The sequence below is a fragment of the Phalangium opilio genome, unplaced genomic scaffold (assembly GCF_054372755.1).
Source record: "Phalangium opilio isolate 3A_F unplaced genomic scaffold, DU_Popi_V2 ptg000500l_1, whole genome shotgun sequence".
Lineage (NCBI taxonomy): Eukaryota > Metazoa > Arthropoda > Arachnida > Opiliones > Phalangiidae > Phalangium > Phalangium opilio.
In genome coordinates this window covers 686,957-701,553 of record NW_028324238.1, presented here as the reverse complement: position 1 = coordinate 701,553, position 14,597 = coordinate 686,957, and the positions used below count along the sequence as shown (strand labels likewise).

Genomic DNA, 14,597 nt, shown 5'->3' with positions numbered 1-14,597 from the left:
ACTGATTGTCACTGCGTGATCTCGTAATTAAACCAGACAGAATTTATAATAGGGAGTGGAAACTGAGGAATATTATGTAGCTCAAAAATCACGTGATCAACAAAACTGGCCAGGTCTATTTCCGGTACTATTTTATGTGGCCCCTCCCTCTAGGGTGGGTCTAAGAATGTTGCGGGAGGGTCTACCTTTTTAGGGAAAGAGAAACGCGCAAATTTTATCAAATCTCGCGCTGAATTTCATTCGACATGGAGCGTGCCACGGAAATTTTGTTAAAAAGAAGGCAGGGCGTTACACGATTGGTTGGAGGTGCTAATTTCAAATTATCTATGAAATCTCAAACTATGAATCATTCGACAGTATTCCCTGGTGTTTCATTATGTAGATTTGTTTTATAATTCGTGTAAAGACGTAATAGATAAAAAAATCACTTGGTTTCCTTATACCCTCCATTTAACAGCTTTACAAGTCTAAGACGGACTCAGAAGGACAAGCTTAAAAGGCATCCATTTCTGTCGAAGTATAACGGATTGCATGGATTCCAAAAAGATCCTGAATTTTATGCCATTTTTTATGTTTGTTTTATTTGATGTACCTTATTGATTTAGGGGTGTTGCACATAAGCCAAATTGGCTTAGCGACCCAATCCCTCTGTTCGAATAAATAAATAAACAAGCACTAAAATATCTACCTTTCTGGCTTAAATGTTTCTGGATCAGGAAAGTAGTCCGCATCTCGGTGAATGGCATAAATTGGTATGTTAACCATCATTCCTGGATAGAATGGAATTCCAGCTACATCGCAAGATCCCGAACATGTGCGAAGTAGGCTAAAAGGTTTACCAGTTTCATTAACCAATATATATTTCACAAATAAATTGGCATACTCTTTATGTACAAATTATTAAAAACTATAAGTGTCAGTCTACGTGCTACCAAGATTATGAGGAGAAATCAGACAAAACATTTTATAATGCTCGCGTTTTTAGCGGTCAATAGGGTAAGTGAAACATTTCACAGGGTTTAAATTGAACATCGTTACTTTCTCTCAGGGAATGCTTACTTTATTATGACTAAGCTACTAAATCTTTCAAGACAGAAAAGCTGCACATTTAACGCCAATAATTTTGTTGCTTCCATTACAAAACTGCTGCTTCATTTAAAGTAGTTAAATGTGTTACATCAGTGCTACAATATGGCTCTCATCAGGAATAAAACAGCTACTGGGAATAATTGTGCCCCTATACATCCCACGTCAATTTCTATGTAGTTTTTTGGCCGTATTTGAGTACTGTCCGTCACGCCTCATAAGTCTGACGTTTTTCCAACTGTAATTTCATTGGTTGGTTCAACGCTAGGTTAGGCGTGCGCGCTAGGTTCAACGTGCAGCGAGATATATTATTCGCGAGGTAAAGTTTGTTCAGCTCTAACCACAAAATCCGCCTATGAATGGCTACAAAACGATTTCTACTACCTGTACGAATTTCTGCTCTCATGACAAGTCCCTCCAAAAGATATTTAAGAAGTAATAGTTTTTGGTGGTAAAATAATTTTTGTCGTGCACATTTCACCAAGGAATCTTTTACTATAATACACACTCTCACATCAACATTGGAATATGTTACGAATAAAATAGTTGTGACAAGTGATAGCATCCTCCATAAAAATTCAGCTATTGAACCAAATTACCTTTTGCGGACCATTTTTAAATGCTTATATTCGGCATACTTACTAAGAAAAAGGCGGGTATAGTCTCAACGTTTCGTTTACGACTCCTTCCAAATACGGTAAAGATGCAACTATTTCTGATGTCAGAACACCCTTTAATGTTTTAATAGTGTGTTACTCTCACGTGAATGTCTTACCATATCTTTTAATAATCTTGGAAAATACCTTATTTTGTAAGTACGCATTGTCAAGTTCTCTAATCAGTTTGTCTTGACTTCCTGGGTTTAAAGCTAGTAAATATGATGTGTACGCAAGGGCGGAGGCTGTCGTTTCGAAGCCGGCCAAAAAGAATAAGACACATTGGGATAAAATCATATCGGTTGAGAGTTCTGCGAAATAAATTTCATTGACTTATTATTTCCTGCCTTAACAGAGCAATAAAAGGTTTGCGACGAGTATTTTTAGTACGCCCAACAACAGATTAACGTATAAAGAACGTCGGAGCATGGCTTTAGCTTCTGGTACCATCAGAAGCTTATAACGAACACAAAAGTTCAGAAGCCTCTCACAGTCAGGGCTGGATTAAACAGGGGGAGGAGGCACTGGCTTGTTGCGGGCGCATTGAGCAAAACCTTTCCCCTATAGCAACATATTCTGTTCCTTTTCGACTTAAGGGGGTGCAGATTATCTTGGCCTCCGGGTGCAAATTATCTTGCCCCCGGGTGCAAAATTGCTTGATCTGGACAATTATTGTGAGAAAAACGTGGCTGAATTGCCGAAAGAAAATGATCGATAAGATAAATAACTTATCTATGACACCGAGGCTCTTAGTTTGACCCGAGCCGTAGTAGTAGTAAAGGCTCGTTTACATGTGAGCGAGAAAAAGCTTAAAGCGGAGAGTAGAAGTTGAAAGTCGAATCTTTTTCTCGCGCCTAAAAAAAATCGCGTCTGCCAAAGGCGTTTGTTCCCGCTGCTCCACCCGCTCCTTCGTTTACATACAAGCTAGGCGGTAGCATGAGCCTAGATTGCAGAGTTGTCTTTCAGTCGAAAGTAAACAACTAAAATGGCGTCGACTGTCGTTAGTTTACTTCTGCTTAAAAAGAAACTATTGCTTTTGAAAAACATTCGACATTTATAACAAAAAAACCCAGAAAATTAGAACGGAACGTCGTTGTTGGATACATCCTATATGGAGAAATAGAAACAAAGATGGCTATTTTCGCCTTTTGGAACGTTACTTGATATAATTTGTCAAGGTGCGTATATTTTCTCTACTTGAGCTTGAGAATAATTTGGATTTAATTGTCGAGCTTGAAAGGATGAGGCAATGTGATTACACGTATTTCAAAAATTTTATCTTGTTCTTTTAAAGACATTCTCAATGGTGGTGCCTAGGCCTATTTCGCGAGATAAACAAACGCAAAAATATCAAACGATATTCGGTCCTTGGATATTATTGGCTTGGAAAATCACGTGATTCTTTGCAAGAAGCAAACACGAGCTGAAGATTCTACTGCGGCAGATCGGAGCTTATTCGGAACACCCGCTTCATCTATGAGCAAGAAGCGCGACTTGAAAAGTTCTCGCTTGTTTGTAAACGGTACGCCTAGGGAACTCAAACCCCAATACCAGGGTTGGCAAGTTTTAAACAAACTGTTTTAAACTTTGGTTTAAAACTTGTTTTAAACAGCCATGAAAAAAAAACATTAATTTGTTTAAAACGTTTTAAACAAACAGTTTAAAACATGTTTTTTATGGAGAGGAATTTCGAATATTTTTAACTCGTTTAATTTGAAAATGAGCGAAAATATTAAATAATAGAAATAATAAGCTTCAGTCAAAACCTTGCAATAATTTGACTGTTTCTTAAGAGTGTTTAATTGTTTGGAAACCCTACCAGTTGATTTATCCGTTACCAATCTGTATTGAAGACTGATATTCAATAATTTGATTAAGAATAACTTATTTTGTCGTCTAAATAAGGTAAAGGAACGTTTTTGTACACTGTTGGTACATTTTACTGTTCTAAACTGATTACGCGTAATATTTAAAGCCAGGCCCTTGCCAGTGCTAAAAATAATACGCTTAATCCGTAAACGGAAAACATGAAGCGCCTACAAAGTAGAAAGGGGTGTGAAGTTTCAAATGTATGAGTTCTGACCAAGAAACTCTGCAGTATGGAAGCGAAAATTCCTTAATAGTGGCCACAAAAGAAATCAAGCATTTGGACATTTGGGGTTAAATGAACAATTTTACCCATCACCCTCATTTTGTATGCGCTATTAAAAAATTACATTTTAGTTTTGAAAAGATCTTTTGCTCTTTTTAAACAGTCAGTAGAACATTTCGAATATTCAAATTTGATCCCTCAACACGTACTCCCTTTTAAATAATTAATTTCATGATAAAATGTTTTCGGAAAATCTAATTTTAAATCGTGTTTTAAACAATAAAAACACAACTTTTTTTACTACATTTTTGCCAACCCTGGCAAGGACCCTTTCTTACAACTTCAAATTCTAAATTTTAGGAGCTCTTGATTTCGTTTTTTCGAGTTTTTCTTCTCAATACGTGTTCGTAGTCCGTTGGTCAAGCTGTATGATACTCGCTTTGGGTTCAAGTGGTCCCTGGTTCTAATTCCACACGGACAATTTCTTACACCTTGAAATTGTAAATTTAAGGAGCTCTTGCTTGTTTTAAACAGTCGGTAGAATATTTCACATATTCTGTATTGATCGCTTAACACGCACTCCCTTCAAAATAATTAATATCATAAAATAATTTCGGAAAATCTAATTTGTTCTTGAAAAAGCTCAAATATGTTATTTTTCAATTAATTTGGAGGGAATAAATCGATTAACAATTAAATAAGTTGATTGAATTAAATTGTGATTAAGGAATAAATTAATATAAATAAAGAAAAATCGCAATATCGGATCTTCAGTCAATTGATAAACATCACTCTCATCGTTTGTTTTTCCTGTCTTGGTCCAAACCAAGACCATTTTGTTTAATCAAGCAGGCTGTGAAAATAAGCGCTTAAATGGAGAGCCGCGATAAATAATATATAGGCTATTAGTTCTGCAAGAGTGATTTTAAACATGTTTAAAACTAGGTTTTTTTTGCGTTTTTTACTGTTTTTTTCTACTTGTTTAAAAAAACAGTTCAAAACAACAAATCGTGTTTTAAACAATAAAAAACACAACTTTTGTTTTTTTTAAAAAAAACTCAATTTTTGCCAACATCAATTAGTTTTTGGAACATTCTTATTAAAATTAAGGTATTGCATTAATACTTCTCGGCTTTCGCGATTTTACAACGGCCATCCAACAATGTTACTCCAACATTACCTTTTTTGTTTGATTCCGAAATTCCTGATAGTTCATCAGATTCTTCGGTCTCAAGAATAAGTTGTAAGAAGTCACATCTTTTCTGTATAATAAGAAAATTTACTTTAATTACAATTTTAATATAGCAGTACTCTTCATGCTTCAAAACTATTTACGGAGATATCGCGAAAAGTATAGCTATTATTGCAGATAGCGGCTAGTTTTAACATGGTAATTTAGCTTTAATTTTAGTCATATGCATTGTTGTTGAGAACAGAACTGTTCCTGTATACCTATACAGAGACTATTCGGACATAATTGTCCAGATTTCCCTTAAATTAAATTACTGATAGACCGGTAAATTTAATTTGGTAATTTATCGTATAAAAACTACGATAACTTCACACCTATACTCCCTGAACTAAACTCCTCCCCTTCTGAGTTTTTCAATCGACATAAGCTCGGTGTCGGAATTATATAGACTAGTGGCGGTAGAGAGGGGGTGTAGACTGTGTAACCCTCCCTCTGGTTGCGCTCTTGTAAGAGGGACCACTGTACGCGACCAGTAGGGGGATGACACTCAGCTAAGAGATAGAAGGGTGTGACGTTTGCATACGTAGTACTGCCATTACTCAAAGCCAAATCTGGGTTCCTTAATATTTTGTTAAAGGGAGGGTGAAGTGGGAAATAAAGTGATTTTTATCGATTCTTTCTACATCAAAGAAATAACACCGAATGATTTTAAAATTGCAGTTAGATTTAAATTTCATGGATAATTTTAAATAAGTACCTCCGACCAATCGCGTAACGCCATGCTTTTATTAATAAAATTCTAGTGGCACGCTCCGTGTCGAATGAGATTAATCGTGACATTTGATAAAATTTGCGATATGACAATCGTGACGCGAGACATGGAGCGTGCCACGATAATTTTGTAAACAAATAAGCGGGGCGTTACGCGATTGGTCAGAGGGTCTTATTTCAAATTATCCTTAAATTCTGAACCTAATTTGAATTTTAAAATCATTCGGAGGTATTTCCAGAATGTTTCACTGTGCAGACCGGTCTTATAATTAGAAGAAGAATCGATAAAAAATTACTTTAATTTACTTTTACCCTCCCTTTAATGAAATTTCGGTAAAAAATGTGATATTTATTGGGCGTGACTTCACAAATGAAATTGACGAAATAGAAAATTTGCAAACAAGAATTACTTTTTATTCTTTATTAAGTAAGTTAAGATGTGAGTCCGTAATTTACCAAATACAGCGTAAATTACCGATTTATATCTGAGCGTAATTTTAAAAGGGTAATTTACCGGTCTATTACGTAAATTACCGCGGTAATAAGTCTGTGAATATATAAAATACCATAAATTACGGTAATTTTTGTTATTTGAAAATTTTAATCGGTAATTTACCCGGTAAATTACCATTTTTAAAAAAATACGGTAATTTTACAACTCTTAATGATTGTCGTCGTCAAATTCAGTAATAAATATGTTTTAGTTTTGCGGAATTCAGTGTAACAGTAAGAATACAATAACTTTACTAGGAGTTCACTCATATTTCTTGTATGTATAGGAATCATGGAAAAATTATTAAGGAATAATTAATGGCATTACAAAAAAAATATATATTACAATGCATCGACCTTTACAGATTAGAGAGTGTATACTTTCAAAAGATAACAGCGATATATGATTAGAGCGAGGTTTGCCAACTCTTTAACTTGGCTCTATTCCAGATGCTTAGTTTCCGATAAGATATTGTGTTTCCTCTACAAGTTTCTTGTAAGAATTTCTCAGTCCTCGGTAGTATAGTGGTGAGTATTCCCGCCTGTCACGCGGGCGACCGGGGTTCGATTCCCCGCCGGGGAGGATAATATTTTTAAATTAAATTTCGAAATGTTTCGATCCTAATGATTGTGAATGGTTTATACCAGAAGTGCATTATATTAGCCTAGGAAGTACCAAAAGAAGGGTTTGGGACTCCCCTCTTTTGTGTGGCAATACTGAAGGGCGACATATTTGCCACCTTGCGATAACTTTTCTCAGGCCTCGGGTTTAGGCGCGACTCGTACGCCAAAATTTGCCCTATAGGGAGAACATGAATTCTGAATCTCTAAAGGGAACGGAAAACGCCCGCCTCCTACAGAAAAAACCAAGTTCTATTTAGCATAGCATCGGGGGAAGGGATGGAGCTGTGAATTTGGGAACAGTCAAAGCAATTCGGTATATTGTGATTCTACTTTTTTAAAAAAGGAAACGTGCTATAGAGAGGAATCTACCCCGTTTTCTGGTCCCTTTAGAGCAGGCCCGGATCGCCCATAAGGCAGACCGGGCTAAATATCAAAGGCCCCCCGTCCCGGGCCGTTTCAGAATTGGAAAATTTTTCCTTTCAATTTATTTCAATAAATCGAACTGTTCGAGAATTCAGATTATGCAGCCTCAATATTTTGCACAAATTGAAGGGGGGGGGGGTGGCATCTATAAAATTCATCATCTTATAGATTATTCCGAAACTTTTCACTTCTTGTGCAAATTAAAACCCAACATTATGTTGAATGGCCAATATTTAGAAAAAAACCCTTCAAACTTTATAGGACAAGTATATTGATTAAATTCCACATGATATTTGAATTATATTGAATTTATTTTTGTCACAATAAAACTGTGATGTTGAGTCCATAGACCGGGTACAATATGTATTTTCAGGTTTTTATGGAAACATTGTGCAACATTTATTGCAAATGATGTTCCATTTCCTAAAAATATTGTGGATTTGAACTTTGCAGAAAAGTTAGTCAGGATAACGTTTATTTTTACTTTGTAACTAAAGCAACGTTCCCCACGTTTTTTACATTAACATACCACTGGGAACATATAGAAAGCCCATGTTGCAATGAAAACTGGACTTAAGGGGACCCTATACGCTCAATAATTGGCTCAAAAAAACGTAGGGCTCGTTGTTTAAGTTACGAAGTATAAATAAAATGTTATCCAGACTAACACTTGTGCAAAGTTCAAATATATTGCCACAATATTTTTTTTTGGAAATTGATCATCATTTAGGGTAAATTTTGGACAATATTTGCGTAAAAAATCTGAATGAGTTTTTATCGCGCAAAATGTTATTCGAACAATTGAACAATATTTCGCTTTTGAATAACATTAAAGTTTGTGTATTTGAAGCTTTATATGTAATGTTTGGACAATAAAATTGTACCCGGTCTAAGGACTCAACATCAACAATTTTATTGTGATCAAAACATATTCAATACAATTGAATATATCATGTTGAATTTAATAAATATATTTGTCCAATAAAGTTCTAAGGTTTTTTCACAATATTGAGCTTTAAACAACTTGATGGATTTCGGAGTAAATTAGTAAAAAGTCTTGGGAATAATTTTTAAGACGATGAATTTTTTAGATGTCCCCCATTTAATTGCGCAAAACATTGAGCGTGTAACGGCCACATAAAAACTTTCCCAAGAACGAGAATTATAAGCGTTCGTGAATGGTCATAACCCATTAGGACGATGCGCTAGCAGTTTTGTGAAGCGGGAATGCGTGATCTATTAGACCATGCCACAATTATGGGTGGAACCTATATATTATAAGCAGACGACATTCTGACATAAAGTCCTCGAGCCTCGAGGATTTTGTCAATGATTTCGATATTAATAAATAAATATAGAATTTTTCACCTATACTAAAAATCAGGGGCCTCGCGTTAGCAATCTGCCCTGGGCCCCGCATTGGCTTGATCCGGGCCCGCTTTAGAGATGCAGCGTTCATCGGCGGAAGAAGCCACGCCCCGCTTAAATGAAAAAAAGATTTCCCAGAAGCTCGAGATTTCTAATAGGTTTAGGTAAGGGAAAAAATTTAACCCCCATCCATAGAGTTAAAAGCAGTTCTTACCCCAGCAGAGACGTACCCTATACCAGCTATTGAAATTGTTTACTTCCTTGGCTAATTTAATGGACTTTTGTTTATACCTATACCATGTTCACTTTATATCCAGCTATGAAATTTGAAATTCTGATATATTCTTTCTATTCGTGGTTTTATTAGTCAATTTAAATTTTAAACCCTTCCCTTTAAAGGGGTCGTCACTGAAACTCACTTAATTTTCAGACAAGGAGGACTGATACCATTTACACCAGGATATCAGGTTAATTTGCGTACATAGCCTGGCCTTCTGGTGTAAATGGTATCAGTCCTCCTAGTCTGAAAACTATTTATAATATTCAGGCATATTAGTTAAGTTGCCATTTAACTATATCAGGGATTCATCTAGTTTTAGAAGCAGGAATAGAGAACATGATATATTGGGCGGGCGTCAAAGTCCACGACCCCCTTCCCAGGGACGGGGGTATGAAAGAAAAGGCGAGTCAAAGCGACAGAGCTAAAAATGAACTACGTATTTCTTGCCGTCCCCGTCAGCAACGTCATCAAAACGTAGTTTAAGTGAGCCATTAAGAAAATTCAAAATTTTCGTTTCGTGTTGAAGGGAGGGGCTCTATGGGCTATGAGTCGGACCAGGAGTTCATAATAACCCCCCTTCGGGGGGAAGTACGAAACTAGTTAAAAAGCCCGTAACAACAAAGTTTCGCCGTAAAGCTCAGCGGATTTATACGCCGCTTAACTCCCAAAGAAATAGTTACCCCACGCGCATTAATTTCCCATATTCCGGGTTAGCACTATTTTTATCTCGTGATTTTGGGACTCGGGAGCGAAAATGGCTCGCGAGTCGCGTCTGTCGGCGCGGCCCGCGGTGTACATTAAGCCTTGGCTAAGAAGTTGGCTTTGCGATGGTTTCTAGTTTTCTACAAAACATTTAAACGATAGTCATTAATGTTTTCTTGTGATATGTGTGAGAATTCCGTGGTTAAATTAAAACGGTATGGACAAATTTATTCGCAGTATCTTTAATATAAGAATTCCATCGTGTTTCTACGTCCACATACTCGCCATTAACGACGGAGATCCCAGGCTCCCAGCCAAGTTTTGGAACGAAAACCAAAGAGTATAGATACTACTACAATCTACTGTAAAGTTGTATGTCCATCAACAGGCTAGTCCTTTATATGCGCAACGACAAAATCTTGTTGTTCGCGATTTTTACCATTAGCTCTATGGCAAGTTTCGTACTTCCCCCCCCCCGAAGGGGGGTTATTATGAACTCCTGGTCGGACTGAAGTGAAGACTAGAAGTTCTCTATTCCTGCTTCTAAAATTACATGGATCCCGGATCATATTAAATTAATATTTACTATATTTTGTTCCATCTGCCTTTTATTCTTCCTCTCAATTATCAGCCCTTCAATGATTGCTTTGAAAAAATCCACTGAATCTCGAGGAAGAACATCCAGTCTAAGTAGTGATAGAAGCCAAGGAGCAAACACTGTAGGGTGATAAAACAGTTTAGGCCTACCCCTATGTTATTGTTAAAACAAAGTGCATTTTTCGCAAAGGAGTGGAAGAGAAGATTGTAAGAAGGTATCTATTTCTGCTTAAAGTCATCACTGTGGTCTGCTAAAGCAGGGTTTTTACGTGTACCATCGGTGTGTATTCTTCCCTCTGATTTCAATTTTGTAAGATGCAGCTCTGTACAGTGTACTCGCTATAGTCTGTCAAACGAAAGAAGAGCCCTGAGAAATTTGTCCAAATTGGTGTCGCCACCATCGACCCCATAGTACTTTATCAACTTGTTTTGTTTTGTCAATAGTCGTCTGTAATATAGTCTGCTATAAACAGATAGGCTTAATCGCAATAGAACCAATAAATTTTGCTATATATATTTAATATGTTTATGTTTCATGATGTTTTACGATCATCGAGTATTAAAGAATAAAAAACCAAATTAACGACAAGACACCAGTTTTATCTTTGTTGAACTAGCATTGCAATATATTTTAATGACATAAGTTAAAGTACTTGTCCAAAAGTAGTTCAGCATCAAAGCGTCTTCAGTCCACGTTTTCATCAGAGTCTTCGCTGTCTTCTTGCATATTAATTTTAAGAGGTTCAATTGTGGGGATGATGGGATCTTTTTCCCAATACTCATGCATTATATTCTCGACGTGCTCTATTGCCTTACGCCAATTCTCTGGTGTCACACGTTCAATGGTCCTCAATGTTGAATCTTTGACCGTCGAGAGTTTGAAACCCGAATTCTGCTTCGCAACGTCGTTCTTCACTTGTGCCCATATTAGTTCAATCGGGTTAAACACGCAATGGTACGGTGGAATCCTCACTACCGTGTGACCTCTACTTTTAGCAACCTCGTCAATTTCGTACTTCAGGGTTCTGGACTTGTGACGCTTTATTATTTCATAAAGTTCACGTCGAGAATATAATGCATGAGTATTGGGAAAAAGATCCCATCATCGAAACCACAATTGAACCTCTTAAAATTAATATGCAAGAAGACAGCGAAGACTCTGATGAAAACGTGGACTGAAGACGCTTTGATGCTGAACTACTTATGGACAAGTATTTTAACTTGTGTCATTAAAATATGTTGCAATGCTAGTTCAACAAAGATAAAACTGGTGTCTTGTCGTTAATTTTGTTTTTAATTCTTTAATACTCGATGATCGTAAAAAATCATGAAACATAAACATATGAAATATATATAGCAAACTTTATTGGTTATATTGCGATTAAGCCTATCTGTTTATAGCAGACTATATTACAGACGACTATTGACAAAACAAAACAAGTTGATAAAGTACTATGGGGTCGATGGTGGCGACACCAATTTGGACAAATTTCTCAGGGCTCTTCTTTCGTTTGACAGACTATAGGTCAGGGCAGGCCCGGATCGCCCATAAGGCAGACCGGGCAGCTACTCAGGGCCCCGCTGTTGGGAGGGGTCCCGCTAAATATCAAAGGCCCTCCCGGGCCATTTCAAAATTGCAAAATTTTTCCTTTCAACTTATTTTAATAAATCGAACTGTTCGAGAATTCAGATTATGCGGCCTTTTCACGCTCAATATTTTACACAAGTAAAACGGGTGGCTTCTATAAAACTCATCATCTTACAGATTATTCCAAAATTTTTCCTTTGTTGTGCAAATTAAAATCCAACATTATGTTGAATGGAAAATATTTAGAAGAAAACCCTTAAAACTTTATTGGACAAGTATATTCATTAAATTCCACATGATATTTTCTATTATATTGAATTTATTTTTGTCTCAAAAAACTGTTGATGTTGAGTCCATAGACCGGGTACAATTTTATTGTCCAAACATTACATATAAGATGTGAAAAACACAGAGTTCAATGTTATTCAAATGCGAAATATCGTTCAATTGTTTAAATAACATTGAGCAATAAAAAAACTCGTACAATATGTATTTTCAGTTTTTTATGGAAATATTGTGCAAAATTTATTGCAAATGATGTTACATTTCCTAAAAAACATTGTGGCTTTGAACTTTGTAGAAAAGTTAGTCTGGATAGCGTTTATTTATACTTTGTAACTAAATCAACGGGCCCCACGTTTTTTGCGCAAATTATTGAGCGTGTAGGGTTGGCTTTACATTAACATACCACTGGGAACATAATAGAAAGCCCATGTTGCAATAAAACTGGGGACCTACACGCTCAATAATTGGCACAAAAAACGTAGGGCTCGTTGTTTAAGTTACAAAGTATAAATAAAATGTTATCATGACTAACATTTGTGCAAAGTTCAAATATAATGCCACAATATTTTTTTTTTTGGAAATTGATCATCATTTGCGGTAAATTTTGGACAATATTTGCGTGAAAAAATCTGAATGAGTTTTTATCGCGCAAAAAGTTATTCGAACAATTGAACTATATTTCGCTTTCGAATAACATTAAAGTTTGTGTATTTGACGCTTTATATGTAATGTTTGGACAATAAAATTGTACCCGGTCTATGGACTCAACATCAACAATTTTATTGTGATCAAAACATATTCAATACAATTGAATATATCATGTTGAATTTAATCAATATATTTGTCCAATAAAGTTATAAGGTTTTTTTTCTGAATATTGAGCTTTATACATCTTCATGGATTTCGCATTGCACAATTAGTAAAAAGTCGTGGGAATAATTTTTAAGATGATGAATTTTATAGATGTCCCTCATTTAATTGCGCAAAACATTGAGCGTGTAAAGGCCACATAAAAACTTTGCCAAGAACTAGAATTATAAGCGTTCGTGAATGGTCATAACCCATGCAGACGATGCGCTAGCAGTTTTGTGAAGTGGGAATGCGTGATCTATTAGGCCATGCCACAATTATGGGTGGAACCTATATGTAAGCAGACGACATTCTGACATAAAGTCCTCGAGCCTCGAGGATTTTATCAATGATTTCGATGTTAATAAATAAATATAGAATTTTTAACCTATACTAAAATATCAGGGGCCTCGCGTTAGCAATCTGCCCTGGGCCCCGCATTGGCTTGATCCGGGCCTGGGTCAGGGGGATGACACTAAGCTAAATGAAAACATCATAAGGCGTCTTGAGCACTAAGTACCCATCAAAGGCTGTTCGGTGGAACAGCTCCTGAAATAACTAGTGAAATAAGTCTTTTTCGTGAATTTTCTTCCCCCTAGAATATTTATTGTGTGCCAACAAAGACGGGAACATCTTCTTGGTAATCAACCCCTTAAAACTCAAGGGCAACAACAGGTAGACTAAACTGTAAATTTTAACAACAGCGATAAATAAGGGCGACGGTTAAAAACTGTTAATTTTAGCTTTTTTGCAAACGTTATCAGTGCTCGGTAGTATAGTGGTGAGTATTCCCGCCTGTCACGCGGGCGACCGGGGTTCGATTCCCCGCCGGGGAGGATACGCTTTTAAATTGCAAGATGTAATGGTCGTACGAATATTATGCCTTTCTACGGTCAAATTTTTAAAGGGTATGTAAAAAAGCCGACCGACGTTGAATTTTTTTTTTTTTTTTTTTGATAAAGTTGTTAATGACGTCAGAATCCCCAGGAACTGCTTTATAACAACAAATTTTTTTCCTTTTTGACGTTATTCACATCAGCTGCCGACGTCAACGATTGGGGGGAGTGGTGCCTTTTTTTCAAAAAATAATTCACCGGTCCGCTGACAACTTTACACAGCCCCTTTTAATGGACGGTGAAAAGGTCGGCGGACCGTCGAATTTTTGATTTGAAAAAAGTTCACTCGACGGCCCCCCTGCCTAATCATTGACGTCAGTAGGTGGTGTAAAATGCGTCAAAGAGAAATTATTTCGTGGTTGCAGAAGTGGATCATATTACAGCTCCCTAGAAGTACTGGACGATATAACATCGCCGTGCATCAGCATTGTCTCCTAGCACTGTAGAGAAAAGGGTATATGCGAAACGCAGCGGCGAATTTGTGAACTAAACCAGAGGAATGATTTTGGCGCGAAAGAACTTTTTAATAAGCGGGGCAAGCAAACGGAAGTAAGTGGTAGCCAATGAGGAAAGGTTTGAGAGAGAAGAGCGCGGAAGGAAACAAGTTGTTCCATACAAAGTGTTGGGTTGTGAATATAATAGTAGAAGTCCACTTTATTTTTCCGATTTTAAAAAATAATTGGCAGTCTATAGGTA

The 14,597-nt window shown here is 36.5% G+C and overlaps 1 protein-coding gene, 1 long non-coding RNA gene and 2 other non-coding genes across 7 annotated transcripts in view; 2 read left to right on the top strand and 2 right to left on the bottom strand.

The window, feature by feature from the left end:
• LOC149591774 (cytochrome P450 3A9-like) overlaps positions 1 to 14,597 on the bottom strand; it is a 55,316-nt gene that overhangs the window by 1,905 nt on the left and 38,814 nt on the right. For all 4 annotated transcript variants that reach the window (XM_089861730.1, XM_089861732.1, XM_089861733.1 and 1 more), the window contains 5 exons: positions 10,273 to 10,403; positions 5,015 to 5,096; positions 1,890 to 2,053; positions 1,729 to 1,817; positions 689 to 826 (listed from right to left, as the gene is read on the bottom strand). In XM_089861730.1, the coding sequence (XP_089717856.1) occupies positions 689 to 826; positions 1,729 to 1,817; positions 1,890 to 2,053; positions 5,015 to 5,096; positions 10,273 to 10,403 (604 nt within the window). The remainder of the gene's footprint in view (positions 1 to 688; positions 827 to 1,728; positions 1,818 to 1,889; positions 2,054 to 5,014; positions 5,097 to 10,272; positions 10,404 to 14,597) is intronic.
• LOC149591778 (uncharacterized) lies at positions 6,190 to 10,248 on the bottom strand. Its single transcript, XR_016379545.1, has 2 exons — positions 10,126 to 10,248; positions 6,190 to 10,048 (listed from the first exon to the last, which is right to left on the bottom strand). It is a non-coding gene; the product is annotated as an uncharacterized LOC149591778 (long non-coding RNA).
• TRNAD-GUC (transfer RNA aspartic acid (anticodon GUC)) lies at positions 6,801 to 6,872 on the top strand. Its single transcript has one exon. It is a non-coding gene; the product is annotated as a tRNA-Asp (tRNA).
• On the top strand, positions 13,770 to 13,841 carry TRNAD-GUC (transfer RNA aspartic acid (anticodon GUC)). Its single transcript has one exon. It is a non-coding gene; the product is annotated as a tRNA-Asp (tRNA).